This window comes from Rhipicephalus sanguineus, chromosome 2 (genome assembly GCF_013339695.2).
Source record: "Rhipicephalus sanguineus isolate Rsan-2018 chromosome 2, BIME_Rsan_1.4, whole genome shotgun sequence".
In the NCBI taxonomy this organism is placed as follows: Eukaryota; Metazoa; Arthropoda; class Arachnida; order Ixodida; family Ixodidae; genus Rhipicephalus; species Rhipicephalus sanguineus.
In genome coordinates, this window is record NC_051177.1 from 140,908,302 (window position 1) to 140,924,072 (window position 15,771).

A 15,771-nucleotide genomic window follows, 5' to 3' on the forward strand; every position below is an offset into this window, starting at 1 on the left:
CAGGTTAGATTTGAAGTTATATGAACGCCTAAGTATTTGTATGAGTTCACGGAATCTAAGGGTATATTATTCAAATGGTAAAATGGAAGGGTAGTGGAATTTCTATGAACGCGCAAAATTTTACATTTGTTAATGTTTAGTTCCATTCGCCAGGTATTACACCAATCACTTATGTAGTTTAAGTCTGATTGAAGAGCGTTAGTATCGTCAGTGCAGGTTATTTCACGATAAATTACGCAATCGTCAGCGAACAAGTGAACGTGAGAAGTCAATGCAGATGGTAGATCGTTAATATAGATTAGAAAAAGGAGTGGTCCTAATACTGATCCCTGAGGCACACCGGAGCGAACTTCGGTTAAAGGTGAGTCATGATTATTAGCAGTAACAAACTGATAGCGGTTACAAAGAAAGTATTCAACCCATTTCAGTATTTTACTATCGAGTTTTAAAAGACTTAGTTTAAAAAGAAGTAGTTGATGGCAAACCTTGTCAAATGCTTTACTAAAATCTAAAAAAACACAGTCAGCAGTTGAGGCGCGATCTAAAATACAGTGTAGTCCATGAGTAAATGATATTAGTTGCGTTTCGCATGAGTATGTTTTACGGAAACCATGCTGAGATGTGGTGAAAAATGAGTTAGAATCGAGAAAGGTAACCAGGTTGGTGAAAATTACGTGTTCCAGAAGTTTGCAACAGGTGCTGGTTAGCGAGATCGGGCGGTAATTCATGGGTGAGTTTTTGCTGCCGGATTTATGTAGTGGGACCACCTTCCCTATTTTCCATTGCGAAGGCAGAGTGGACGTGTTTATGGATTGTTCAAAGATTTTGGTCAATATGATGGAGCTGAACACGCTAGTGCTTTTTAGAAACTTGCTGTTAATGCCATCGAAGCCTGGGGCTGAGTTGAAGGGTAATTTATCAATGAGTTTAGCAATGCCAGATGAATGAACAATTACAGGATCCATGATAAGATAGTCGCATGAATTAGTGCCCGGTAGGTGAATATTGCTCAAAACCGAAAAATTATTTGAAAATGTGTCGTTAAGAGCGATCGCGCAAGCGTCACTTGAGATTACTTCACCTTCTGTGTCTTTTAGGATGATAGTGCTATCGCATGGGGGGTTAATGACACGCCAGAACTTACGAATGTTTGTTTTGATCATTTCGGGTAGTGTGTGGGTTAAGTAATAATTTTAGTGCAGATAAATATGCACGATTAGCAATTTTATACGATTCCCAACGTGCTTGGTTAGAAGAGGATTTAGCTAAGCGATAGAACCGTTTCTTTCTGTTAGAAAGGCGCTTGATGTATGAGTTATACCAAGGTGCTTGTGCATTAGAATGGATTACACGATTGGGAATGTATTTTTCTGTCAACAGGCGTACCTGATCTGCAAAAATATCCCAGTTATTCTCAACTGAACGAGTATCAAAGTTAATTAAAAATCTGTCGAGAAATGAGCCTAATTCATTGTTAATTGCATCAAAATTAGCCTTCTTGTAATCCCGAATAATTTTCTTAACCTTAGTTCGTTTAGGAGGGCTAGCGTTAATGCCAATACTTATTAAAGAATGATCGCTAATGTTAGGTAGAAAAGTTATAGGGGAAGCTAGGTCTGGACGATTAGTTAAAATTAGGTCAAGCGTGCTCGCAGTGTTGGAAGTGATTCTGGTCGGCTGAGTAACAAGTTGGGAAAGTGAAAACACGGAACAAAGCTCACAAAATTCTTTTGCCTGAGATGAGAAGGGATTTATACCGGGTGGTTGTGTGTTCCACAACAAGTTAGGAAAATTAAAGTCGCCAAGTAAGAACAAAGGTGATGAGGGAAATCGTGAAGAAACGAGGTTAATGGCATCATGTAAATTGTCAATGAAGGTGGCAGGTGATGAAGGCGAGCGATAGCACACGCCAAGGATTATCTTTGTGTGACTGAGTGTTAGGCAAGCCCATGTGCACTCAAGATCAGTTTTAATGTCTATATGAAAGGACGGAATATCTTTCGAAATGGCGAGAACGACACCCCCTCCTCGACGCTCAGTGCGGTCACACCGGTAGATAGCGAAATTAGTGGCGCCATAAAATATATCACAATCACGCACATGTGCAGGAAGCCAAGTTTCTGTAAGGGCGACAATTTTCGCGTCGCACGTGTCAATTGCTGATGACAAGGAAAAGAATTTGTTGACAACACTTCTTGTATTTGTAAAAAGAATGGGTAGGTAAAATGCGGATGCGCGAGGCGGTCGGCCACTTCCCTCTTCGCTTTCCTATTGTGCCGGACGTCGTGCATTCGTAGGATTGTTTCCAGTAACTCTTACATTCTGAGTGAGTTCATGTACAGAATCACTGGTAGCGTCGTACACATAGCATTTATTGTTCGTAAACAATTTATTGTAACGGAGCTTGAAGTTGGAAGAACCAGACTGGGTGGTACCAAATTCAAAGAGTTTTTTACGAGCAATGCGGGTTGGTAATGAAAAGTCTTCACCAACTGAAAGATTTTGTTGTTTAAATTGGTTTCGCAGAGCAAGTATGCTTTCCCTTGTTTTGAAGTGTGAGAATTTTGCAATGATGGGGCGGCACTTGTTTGGACTGGAGGAACCGAGGCGATGTGCACGTTCTATTGCGCCATCGGGAAATGAATCGTAAACTGATTTTATTGCAGTGATTAGCTTGGTTTCAGTTTCTTGCCATGATTCCTTCGTGTCAGGAATACCTCGGAATATAAGATTATCACGGCGTGACCTATCCTCCAGCTCAGCGAGACGTGAATCAAACGCGTCCAAACTACAAGCAACTTTTTCGACCTGGGTGTGCGCGGATGCCATTTTCTTAGTTCATCGACTTTGCTTGATTTTTCTTCGAGCAAGTCTAAGCGTTTTTGGAGACCATTAATTTTTGTCTCGATGCCCTTTTGGCCGTTTTTGATAGCTTTAACATCAGAGGCTAGCTCAGATTGGGCTTTGGAACCTTCAATAGATCGAGTGTGCAGATCCTTCAGTAGCTTGAACAATACGTTCATTTGTTCTGAAGGGTCTGCGGGGAGCGAATCTAGATTAAACACTGATTCGGAGCGTGTGTTAGGTCCAGGGTTAGTCTCGACATCACCCGACTGCAGTAACAGACGGGCAACGGAAAAGCAATCACATATAGTATCCAATAATACCCGTGGACACGGGAACAGTAGCAAGCACCGATCGTCAGTTTTTTTAGCGTGAAGAGAGGCGGTTGTACGCACCTGCATAGCGAATACAAGGCAGTTAGGCATGGTGTTGTAAGCACTGCTCCCGTGTCCACTGAATGGTAGGTCGCTTGGTAGGCAGCTTAAATCTTCGTCTCCTGGTGATGGCTGCGTCGATGAGGCTGGGGGGCGGATGGGAACGTCCAGCGAGATTGCCAACATAACGGGTGGCGCGCAGTCGTCCAGCGCAGATATGCTTGTGGCTGGTAGAATCATTTGGAACGGCGCAGGAACACTCGATAAGCAGGGCGACCATCCGAGGATGATCGTGAACAAAGCCTGCATAGCGAATACAAGGCAGTTAGGCATGGTGTTGTAAGCACTGCTCCCGTGTCCACTGAATGGTAGGTCGCTTGGTAGGCAGCTTAAATCTTCGTCTCCTGGTGATGGCTGCGTCGATGAGGCTGGGGGGCGGATGGGAACGTCCAGCGAGATTGCCAACATAACGGGTGGCGCGCAGTCGTCCAGCGCAGATATGCTTGTGGCTGGTAGAATCATTTGGAACGGCGCAGGAACACTCGATAAGCAGGGCGACCATCCGAGGATGATCGTGAACAAAGCCTGCATAGCGAATACAAGGCAGTTAGGCATGGTGTTGTAAGCACTGCTCCCGTGTCCACTGACTTGTAGTTAGCTACTCTGCATTACGGAATGAGGATGGGGTAGCAATGGCATGGAGGAAAGGCAAGAAAAGACGTCGTCATAATCTGTTCGCAGCACGGGGTAAGCAATTCGTCACTCCAGACAACGAATACGTAGATTACCATTTATATTCACCAAAACAAAACACCCTCTTATTTCTTTTTTCTCGCGAATAGCTCAGCGTGCTTTACTACTAACCTGCCTAACAGCTCGGCGGGCATCATTTGTCGTCCGGCTGATGTAAAGGCTTCCCTCCGTGTCCATGTAATAAAGCTTCAACATGTTCAGATTTACCTGCAAAAAACAAACATCATTTCAAATTCTTTATGGAAGAAGGTTTTATGTGAACTCTGTCTTAGGCGACACGTAATTCCATCTTTATGTAAAAGCTGACAGCTGTCTAAATTTCAACACTAAAAAATCAGTTGAATGCGCCGCGGCTCATTCAGCACGTATTCGTATAAGTTGCACTCCTATTTTTTTAAGAAACCAAATATGAGCTTTAAAACAATGTATTGCAATCCGAATTCCCAAGATTGAGCAAGAAAGTTGACTTTAAAAAGAAGTTGGGAGGAATCATTTGTCGGAGGGAACCGAAAGCCAGTCCGTTAAATTCACCGGCTTCTAAGATAAGGACTTTCCATGAGTCATTAATGAACTAAGTGCATTCTTCTTTCGGTACTCAACGATCGCCTTCTAAATTTGTTCGGTTAAGAAAGAACAGTAACAATTAACAAGTAGAAATTTCTATTTCCTTTTCATTCGTCATCGCTTTGGTCATCAATTTTCAGATAGCGAGCTCTGCACATAAACAACGATAATTTTTCAAAAGCGCACATTCTGGACATGTAGTAACCCTCTGCACTTTTCGAACTTACTCACCATTGTGCTAATTAAATGCACAATGACAGTGATTCGTTCACTGGCACTAAGACAGAACACGTTGCGGGTATAGTCAGCTCACTGCAGTTCACATAAATGTCAGCCGGGGCTGCATAAGATTCGGAATCTTATCCAAAAAAGCAAGGACACCATGGCTCGTGAATTCTTGGAGGCGTTTCACATCAAAACCCGGGGATCGCCATGTATTAGCGATACATCAGCGTTACTCTCGCGGGAGGAAAGAAGGATTTTTGATAGTAGGCTGTGAGTGCGGTGTTGCGCGTTTGAATCTGTTTGTGGTATGCTGCGCACGTCATCGCGTATAATATGTGCTTGTAACACAATATGAATAAAGAGTCGAAAGTTAGCGCGCGCCTTGTCCCCTTCCCCCGTTATTTGTTCGCGCCAAGTGGACATAATCTTCGTAGTGTACTGTGTACCAAGACAGAGAGCCACAAAATTATACACGCCTTTTCATTTAGTCTCAGCCTCATGGTCGTACTTCCCGCCAGTACGTTGAACACCAGCGGCAGGTCTTCCGCAAACCTGGTCATGGGTCCCACGCAGTTGAACTGCTCCAGGTTTTCTCCGACATCTGGCAGCAGGCCAGTGTTGGGCACCACTCCTGAGGGTACGTTGCGTAGAAAAGACAGAAAGTCCACAAGATAATGCTAGTGTTATGATCACCTGCATTTAAAACGGCTTTTTTTTAGCTGCACTCTTTCTCCCGTAACACTGAAATCATAACTGGAGCAAATCCTTCACCATACAGCTAACAGGTGGCAAGTAAGCCAGAGGAGGGCGGCATACGAAACAAGTTTTCAAATGCGTCGCTCATTACAGTATTTTTAGGCTGCCTGCAATAGTTATTTATTTGTGATTACCAATTCATTCGTCAGAGATGGGGGCTGCAAACGCATGTCCGAATATGGGCACATGAGGTATGAAACATGACACGCCACCTCGGGCTCACGAGCAGGACGCTCGTCATACTGCTGAAACATTGGCTGACATTGGCCATACTGCTGAAACTATGACGGTTCTTGAAAAACACGGTTTTGTTACTAAATTGAAAAAAGGCGTGGAAGAGCGCGCAATTGAAGAAACATCTCGGATTTTGCGGTTCTCACCAGCTGTTGGCTTGTGGCCGAAGATTCCGCAGAAGGCTGCTGGTATTCGGATGCTTCCGCCAATGTCGGTGCCTAGACCAATCAGGGATCCACTCGCTGCCAGAAGGCTTCCCTCTCCGCCTGCGGTTAGCGACAGGAAAGAGAGCGGAAATATCAGTCTGCACACTTTGGTTATGACCATAGGCGTGCGCAGGGTTGCCCATTAGGAGGGGGCAAAGGTTCATCGCAGCGCCCCCCCCCCACCCTACTATGTCAATGTATCGGGCAGATTTTGCGCCCCCCTCCTCTTAGTTGACTAGAAGGGTCAATGTACGGGGCAGATTTCGCCCCCCCCCCTCTTAGGTGATTAGGGGGGGTGCCCCCCATGCCCCCCTGTGCACACGCCTATGGTTATGACAACTTTCGTTGCGTTTTCTAACATATGCGGAGGTTGTTCACGTTGAGAACTCATCGTTACCTATTTGTCTGGGTACTAATTATTAATTATCGGTGTGAAACTGCTCAAGGAGGGATGTCCCAGAACCAATGTTTGCACAACAGGTCTTTTCTCTTTGTCAGGTTAGCAACTTTAACAGCGTCTTTATGTACGCCTTCCTAACTCTCACAACACCTCAAAATGGGTGCAGGAGGGCAAGGCGGCTCGCAAGGAAGACCGCTGCCGCCTTGACGAAGAAAACTCCTCTCGTCGAATCATTGGTTCCAGCGACACTGTTCGTCGAACGATTTCTTATCACTTGAATAACCTGTCTCCCCGTCAATTTCTGCCGTGTTTGGTTACTAAATGGTCATGAAAGTTGCATTAGGAGAAGTGCATAAACTGCACCTGGAAGCATATTTGGCGTATCGAGCAAACTCCTATCTACGTTGCTGTTCCGTCCAACGTTTCTTTTTTTCTTCTCACTGTAGTTGTACATCACTTACATATCAAACGTTCAAAATTCGTATTTCGAGACATATTCACTTTGATTCTTCTGAAGCGCTTCTCTTCCGGTATTTGAAAATTTCGCGCGGAAAATTTTGCACTCAGGAGCGCGGTTCTTGAGGCAATACCAAGCCAGTAACTGCGGCTGCCACATTGTTTAAGCTGTGCGAAGCAGGTGAACAAATGTACGATCTTGCTCGTGGTTGGCCAAAACAAGTAACGGCTGACTCTTCCCATTTTCATCACGTGCGAAGATTTAATACATTGTTTAAACGTATTTGAATCGAAGCTTGCTGAAGTTAGCGAAGTATACAGCAGTATATAGCAGCAGTATCTAGTGGCACAAGCACAGACTCGTCGCATGTAGCATTGAGCTGTTTACGTCAGGATGACGAAAACGATGCATTGTTCTTATCGAAGAAAGTCTGCTGATGAGAAATGTATACACATAAAAGTGCAACACATTTCTAAACACAAGGAAATTTTATACCCGTTATCTCACAGTCACACGTGCATTTTGAGGGAACTGGTCAAGAATTGGCAAATACAAAACCTTTATAGTGGTGCACATCGCATCGACTACTCAGCGAAGCCGTCCTTTTTCGAGTGTTCTCGAAAAAGGACGGCTTCTCTCACTTTGGCGTTAACTATGCACAGCTATTTCTAAAGGACACTTGCTAGCCTGCGAAGTCACAACTTTACGGGAACGATTTCAGGTGTTCAACGTTCCAGAGGAACGCGTTGGGCTTTTGTAACCGTCATACCCGTGTCACATAGCTCGATTTGAATAACATGCGTTGTTTTAACGTACGCTCAAAGCATATGCCAGATTTAATAGTGGTTCCTCTGGTTAGAAAAGACCTTCAGGTTACCGAAAAGCAGGTCCTTGCTCTTGAGGAAGCTAATCTCACAACACTTTCTGTGTTGCAAGAAAATTGTCTGCATCTGCTGTTCTCCCAGTACTAATTGTATTGAAACAATGCGGTAGCTATCGCACATAAGTATTTCTGAAACGGGGTGTGTCCAGATAAGATCGAACACGAGGTCCCGGTCACCATTCCCGATTTTATTTAAATTTACTGTAGGTCTAGGCATTACACCCAGAACAATGGTTTCGCAGTTAGTTTTGCGAAAATAAATTTTGTTCGCCTGAAAAAAAATATACAAATTTTGGCCTCAAAAAACACTTTCCCGCCAATTTCGCGATTTCAGAATTTTGAGCGCACCAAGCGAAAAAACGGTGCACTTCATCGTCACAATATTTATTCCCCTTAAAGAACAAGTGAAATAAAATCTTATGAGTCTATTATTTCTCTTGCTTGTTGAAGCACTTTCGAAGAAAAAAATCCCAAACATGGCAAATCGCACAAAATACCTCTATTTCAGGAATTTATTGCTGCAACCAAGTTAAAGTGAGGATAATAAAAATCGGTACATGTGAACTATGATACCTTCGCTCTTTTTTAAAATAATTTGCGTTGTTTTATCGCGCTCCGTTTTACTCGGTAATTGGGCTGAAACGTAAGTGATTTACCAAAAACGCCGAAGTTTCAAAATGATTTTCTCAAAAAGGCCATTTTTAATTTTTTTTTAAACCCCTCTGATTGAAGTCAAGGACGTCGTCTACCATTCTGCAGAAAAAAACGTTGCATTATTTTGGTTGCTAACAAGTTATAGTGCGTCAAATGTGACCATGCCAGCCTAGCGGCCGCGTTGTTCGTTATGTGCTGAAACTCGGATATAAGTTGTTAAAAATACTTGTACGTGACATAATCACAAATCAGCACCTCCACACCAACAAATGCTCAGCCAGGTGCCATGGTTCAGCAAGCTTTGTCTTGCGATCAGCCGCTTGAAAAACCCGCAGCAGCGGCCGCTCGATGCTGTGGGCACTCACATTACATGAGCGCCCCTTCGACTGCGGATGAGCGCCACTTGCGCGCCAAACTACGCTCAGAGGACAAACGAGAGAAGGAATACATCACTGGGAAGGTAAAGGCTGTTAAGTGACAACAAATGTCATAATATGCAACGAAAACTCTGCCGGCAACATCCCAGTGAGCGCCTCCAGTAGTGCGCTCATGTGTTGCTTTCTCTCTTCTGATGGCCTAAAGATAATTGTATTCATTCTATGAGGAACATATGACACAAAATAAAGCCATTGACATTTAAAGAAAGCTGTCATACGTGCTTCCGATGGTCGAACAACTCAAACTGATGTTCTTCACCTCGTTCCAGACCACTTGTGTCAGCCGCCTGTGAAAAGAAGCGTGTCCAAGTCCTTTGCTTCATTAAAGAACCGCTTTTACAATACTGTATTGTTGTGCGTCCGCAGATAGAATATTCAACGCAAGTCGAGCGTTTATCACGATATTTTGCGGCTTCGGGGATAACAGCAGGGAAAAAATACATGCGTGCTGTATTGAAGGCGCTCACTGGGAAATTGCCGGCAGAGTTTTCCTTGCATATTATGACATTTGTTGGCACTTAACAGCCTTTAACTTTCACAGTGATGCATTCCTTCTCTCGTTTGTCCTCTGAGCGTAGTTCGGCGCGCAAGGGGCGCTCATCCGCAGTCGAAGCGGCACTCATGTAATGTGAGTGCCCGCAGCATCGAGCGGCCGCTGCTGCGGGTTTGTCAAGCGGCTGATCGCAAGACAAAGCTTGCTGAACCATGCCACCTGGCTGAGCATTTGTTGGTGTGGAGCTGCTGATTTGTGATTATGTCACGTACAAGTATTTTTAACAACTTATATCCGAGTTTCAGCACATAACGAACAACGCGGCCGCTAGGCTGGCATGGTCACATTTGACGCACTATAACTTGTGAGCAACCAAAATAATGCAACGTTTTTCTTCTGCAGAATGGTAGACGACGTCCTTGACTTCAATCAGAGGGATTTTAGAAAAATTAAAAATGGCCTTTTTGAGAAAATCATTTTGAAACTTCGGCGTTTTTGGTAAATCACTTACGTTTCAGCCCAATTATCGAGTAACACGTAGTGCGATAAAACCTCGCAAATTATTTTAAAAGAGCGAATGTATCAAAGTTAATATGTACCGATTTTTATTATCCTCACTTTAACTTGCTTGCAGCAATAAATTCCTGAAATACAGGTATTTTGTGCGATTTGCTAAGTTTGTGATTTTTTTCTTCGAAAGTGCTTCCACAAGCAAGAGAAATAATAGACTCATAAGATTATAGTTCACTTGTTCTTTAAGGGGAATAAACATTTTGACGAAGAAGTGCGCCGTTTTTTCCCTAAGTGCGCTGAAAATTCAGAAATCGCGAAATTGGCGGAAAAGTGTTTTTTGAGGCCAAAATTTGTATATTTTTTTTCAGGCGAAAAAATTTTTTTTCGCGATACTAACTGCGAAACCATTGTTCTGGTTGTAATGCCTAGACCTACAGCAAATTTCATCAAAATCGGGAATGCTGACCGGGACCTCGTGTTCGATCTTATCTGGACACACCCAACGTTGTGCTTTACTGTCGTTTCTGCCGATTTGCGATGGCTTTCAGACAATACGTAAGCTGTTTCACAACAGAACTGCAAATTGGGCTAGATGGCGAGGATTCATTGTGGGCGAAGCGCAAAAAACGTAGACGGAAAAGAGGAGAACGACATGTAATGTGAAGCACAAAATGAAATCTGTGCCTTGTGAGTGCGGGGTGGTATACTGCTTGCCCACCAGTTGTGGGAAGGCATACGTAGGCCGAACTGGCAGGTGCCTGAATATAAGATTACGTGAGCATCATAGCTCTCTGAAGGGTACACCGTATTCTCATTTGGCCATTCATTGCAAGAGTTGCGGCTGCTCACCGGTCTTTGGTGAAACTTCCGTGATCTTTCGTCATAAAAACTAGAGGGCACGTGAAGTGGTGGAGGCTTACCAGATAAATAAACACGGAAATTCATGCATCATCCAGTCACCTGTGGCACTATCACATAATGAAATACACTTGTTGGAAAAGGGGTAGGCATGCGCGTGGTGCAGCAAGGCTGTTTGCAAAGGGACACGTCACCCTGGTGGTGCACGTTCCTCTAATATTCAGATAGTTTAATGTGTTGCTCGTTCTTTTGTTATCACGCTGGGTTGCGCCGTGATTGCTTTGTTTGTTAGTTTTCTTGCGTGTGATTTCGGCGATTCAAAGCCAGTTGAAGTTAGCGCCTGTCTTGTGTCGTTCTCCTTTTTTCCGTCTACGTTTTTTGTACTTCGCCCACAATGAAGCTGTTTCACAGACGCTTTTCAGCGATTTTCGGCTCTACACCTTCGATAGCCCTGCGATATTTCTACGACGCCTCCAATAGCGTGCTTCGCAAACTTTATTGCCTTGCAGCAGACATCGCAGCCGAGCTGTTCTGAACGCCATACAAATAGCTACACGTGCGGATGAAAAAGATTAAATCCGCGCGAAAAATATACCGTGATAGGGTCTTTCGGGATGACTTGTTACTCAGTTGTTCTTAGTTCGCATAGACTGGCCAAGCACGGATCTTGTTTAAATATTATAAGTACATGTAATGCAATTGTAACGTTGGACTTTAATGTCTGCGTGTATCCTAACAGTTTGAACATTCCGCGACGTACAACGATAGAGCCAGGCTGAGGTTATACCAAGCCTCTTAGTAGCCCATTTATGATTCAACCTTCTTGATTACCACTGATTTCTATAAGGAAAAGGTAACGGTGGCATAAAGGTATTTGAAGGCCCCGCTCTGGCTACGATATTGTGCTCTGTCGATGATGCGGGGACTGCAAGCAGGGACTGCCTTGAACGCCTTCAGTATGTCCCGCAGAATGCTGAAGTAGGACGTAAAAGCGCAGCTGCTGCACTTTTTCGTGGCAGCGCCTAACTTACGCACTTGTCCCTTAAATTGAAGCATGAATCTAGGCATTCGCCCTGCTAGCTAGTCAAGTGAAGTGTCTAAGCGCACCTTGAAGATGCCAACATAGCAAGGAAAAGTACTCGTGCCAACTTACACAGCGTCTACCACGGTCATTTCAAAATTCCAAGGTCACGTTATTTACTTCATCCTTTCAAACACTCATCAAGAACTAACCAAAGTAAGACAATTAGACAACCTTCAAGCCGCGTCAACACACACAAATATTCACCCTTTCCCATAGCAATCTCTCATTCGAACGACTTACGTAATAGTGTTCTGAATTGTAATACTGTAGAATCCTTTGTTACTAAAGTGCAATCCATTCAGTTCTGTTCATGAGTGCCTTTTTTTTTTCTATTGCCACTCCTGCAAGGGGCGTTTGAGCCTGCAGTACGTTGAAATAAAAAGTAATAATAAATAAATGAGTGTACATACAACCGAGTGAGGACCCCCCCCCCCCCTTCATTCGCAAACTCAAACTCTGCTGCTTGCAATGATAACGCTGTTCAAATGAACAAAGCTGGCTACGATATCCGCATTCACGGCCACAGTCATGGCAGCACTTTCGCTTAACACCATGCTGACGTTTCAGCCTATACTCGCGGACAACTTTTCTTGGCAATGAAGCGAAGGCTACAGAGCCACAATGCACTCATCCTACCGCTAAGGAATGTAGTCCCACAATTGCGTCCGTATTTTCTGCGTGAGATATTTAAAATACTCCTACATTTTCTGCATGTAGCTTTTTGAGACGGAACGCAGCCCACACCAGCGAGATATTTGTATTTCTTTTACTTTATACGTTGTTACTTCGCGTTTTTGCGTGCGTGAAAAAGTCGCGCCTTTTACCCGTACCTTAAACGCTAAGCAGCGTTTCCGTCGAAATGCAATGCTAGCCATCACTTTCCACGGCGTTACGAGACGAGCGCCCAACCGGACCACTTCGCGTAGCAGTACATATGTGCAGACGCTCCGCCCCCGTAGCTTTCCCTTCATTGCCAAGAAAAGTTGTCCGCGGGTATAGTAAAGATGAATCGCGGTGTTTCGACGAAGGTGAAAGGGTGCTTGCCGACGTCACCTTATATTAGTCGGTCTCAAGGATCTCCGTAACGAAACAGCGTAAATAGTTTAGCTGCACGTGCAAACGCCCAGCTTGTTCTAGGGGCTGCATCAGATTTTTTTTAATCCTTTCAAGCCATCCGGAGGTTGAAGAAAGCAACTAACTGTTCGTGCATTGCAGGCCTATCCAATAAGTGCAAGCGCTTGTTCGCGGCGGCAATTCTGAGTTAAGATACCAATCCTAACTCAGCCCAAATTCAAATGAGGGGATGTCAAGCACTCCACTAATCACATACGTCTTCGTAAGTGTCCGGTATGCGGCCACGGTCGGTGTAGTACGCATCGGCGTGCCACACCAGCACGCCGATGCGCACTACACCGACCGTGGCTGGTGTAGCACGCCGACGCGTACTACACCAGCCGTGGCCTTGCAAGGAAGTATGTGATTAGCGGACTCGTCGACTTCACCTCATTTGCGTCAGGGTTTCCAGAAGACGCCACCTACATGAGTGGAGAAACGTCGAAACAATTTCGCTGTTAAGTCAGAGGAAACCTTGCTTTTTTCTCTTTTCAATTGTAGAACTATGCAGAAAAGTCACAGCGCACGCCGTAATGTCAGAACTTGTTTCGTTTCAAGGCAGAGCCTTGATATGCTCCTTCAGGCGCGCCTTCTAGGTGGTGAGCGCTGAGGAGAAGTCGCGAATGGCCGGAAGCGTAGACTGGTGCGTACATAGCAGAAAATCCTGCACGCGCGCCAACTAGCTGTATATTAATTGCAGACAAGGAAGTGGACGAACTGAATGTCCAACGTATCTAACCTGTAACACTTAACATGTAAACAGTAATCAGTTAATCATTTCTTTTCTGTTGATAGCTCTTAAACATTGTGTCGCATGACACATGGCTGGTCCTCCATGAGTCGGCTGCGCCAGTTCACAGAAGAACCAATCCAACAACCAAGAATACGAACAAGGAACTTTCATTTGAAAGGGACATTGTGTCTACCCGCGTTTAAAGCAAAGGCTAAGATGTACAAATTGATAAGGACAAGAGGAAAACGAAGGCGTCACTGAACGTTACATCACGCACAAAGTATGAGCGCTACACACAGGACCATATATACATGCAGGCCAGTGTATAAAGTAGTTGCCTCGACAGACATGTATTGGGTACGCACCACTGCTTCCACCAGGGTTACGACGAGTGTCGTGGGGGTTACGCGTGCAGCCGTCCACCAAGTTCTGCGAATCGCCCCACATGCACATCTCGGGCACGTTGGTCAGCGCCAGTGGGATGGCTCCGGCTGCCCTGAGCAGCGCCACACTCGGGGCATCTTCCTCAGCACGCCGTCCATGCCAGAATAAGGAGCCCGCATCCTGTCGCATACCTGCGAGGGAAACACTGTTCGTTACACTGTTCAAATTCTGCCGTCAGAAATGGAAAAGAAAGCAACGGTAAAATCAGACGTTTCCACGTGGCGATGTTCCAATGCCGGCACGCGTAATAGTGCACACGGTGCGCTCTCCTGCCCCTCTCCCTTCAAAGACGTCAGGAATCACTCTAATGTAGGGACTGGGAGCGCCGTACAAAGTAAGGCGGCTAAATGGTGGAGTGAGTGTATTAGGTTTCCTGAAAAGAATGAGGTAGTCCTCATCAACTCCAGTATTGCTTCCCTTGGGCATGAGCATTTTGCTGTGATGCGTTGGGATATCAGTCTTGGACATAGGTGTGCTTAGGGTTCTGCATTTTAGGGAGAGCCAATTTTCACCGCAGTCAACTCCCCGCGTATCATATCTCAGTTTGCTTGAGCTTCACGTTTGTCCGTTATGGTTTCTTTAAAACTTACTTTAAAACTCGCGTGCCAGCAATCAGTAAGTAACCTTTGATTGCAATGCTGTTCTTGGAAGTGAATGGCAGCCCCAGCAGTGGCTTTTCCTTGCTCATTTGACTTGCGCTCATTGTTCCCGATGTCACCAGTCTGTCGACCTCCTCGGCATCTTTGAGAGCCTCTTCAAACCTCTCCTCGACGACAGCGTTTATAATGGGCTGCACTTCCCGAATGCGTCTGATGTAGGCCGAGACAAGGTCCACGCTTTTGACCTGCAAGGACGAGAAAAAAGGTGATAACTGCATTAGCTTTCAGTGGTTATTCAAACAACAGAGCCTAAAAAATCATTTGTCTTGCCCCCACCAAAATATTTATTGCAGAGTTTTACGTGTTAAAACCACAATATGATTACGACCACGGGGTAGTGGAGGACTCCGGGTGACCTTGACTACCTGAGATCCTTCTACTTACACCAAGGTCTAAGTAAACGGGCGTTTTGCATTTCGCCACATTCAAGTTCATTCACAGGGGCCAGAAATCGAACCCGCATCATGAAGGTTAGCACCGCGACACCTAAGTTGCCACGCTAGCACGGTGGGTGCCTTGCCTAGTAAGCAGCTAAAGTAACTAAATTTCATACGCTGTATGAAACTTTTCTTCCATAACAAATTGACAACCTTCACACAAAACAAGCATTTTCATTATACACCCAAAGTTTTATCGCGGAAGTTATACATATTTTGAGGTGAACCAGCTATTCACCTCAGAATGCATACGTATGCAACGATGGCGTACGCATACCTATAGGTGTTTTACAACACCCAGCAATATACATATTCGCACGCACATATTGTACTTCCGCACACATGCTGGTGCGTGCAATTAGTGTTAATAATTATTACATTGGATTTAAAGGACACGGCGCTTCAAGGGTTTCATTTTCGAGGGTCCAAGACCTCGAAACCATAATAAAGGCATTTCTATGCCTCAGAGCGCCGTGAATAATTTGGTATAAAAGCTTGCTTTTCTACAGCCAGTGTGGGTTTCGTTTCCAGAGGTTATGCTGTATTGTGACGTCTTGACGTGAAAAGCGGGCGCGTGCGAGTAGCACATTACGACGTTTCGGCAGCCTCTCTCACACCGTCGATCGTCTCCAATGCAGCTAGCTAATTGT

The 15,771-nt window shown here is 44.8% G+C and overlaps 1 protein-coding gene across 12 annotated transcripts in view; it reads right to left on the reverse strand.

Annotated features, from left to right (window-relative positions):
- The window catches only part of LOC119383728 (fatty-acid amide hydrolase 2), a 116,742-nt gene that overhangs the window by 75,279 nt on the left and 25,692 nt on the right, over window positions 1–15,771 (reverse strand). For 2 of the 12 annotated variants that reach the window (XM_049412642.1, XM_037652001.2), the window contains exons 2-6: window positions 14,650–14,869; window positions 13,947–14,156; window positions 5,897–6,016; window positions 5,237–5,391; window positions 4,083–4,178 (exon numbers count right to left, since the gene is read on the reverse strand). The exons of 4 other annotated variants lie outside the window; for them this stretch is intronic. In XM_049412642.1, the coding sequence (XP_049268599.1) occupies window positions 4,083–4,178; window positions 5,237–5,391; window positions 5,897–6,016; window positions 13,947–14,156; window positions 14,650–14,869 (801 nt within the window). The remainder of the gene's footprint in view (window positions 1–4,082; window positions 4,179–5,236; window positions 5,392–5,896; window positions 6,017–13,946; window positions 14,157–14,649; window positions 14,870–15,771) is intronic. 6 more of the 12 variants (XM_049412650.1, XM_049412651.1, XM_049412647.1 and 3 more) reach the window with 4 other exon arrangements.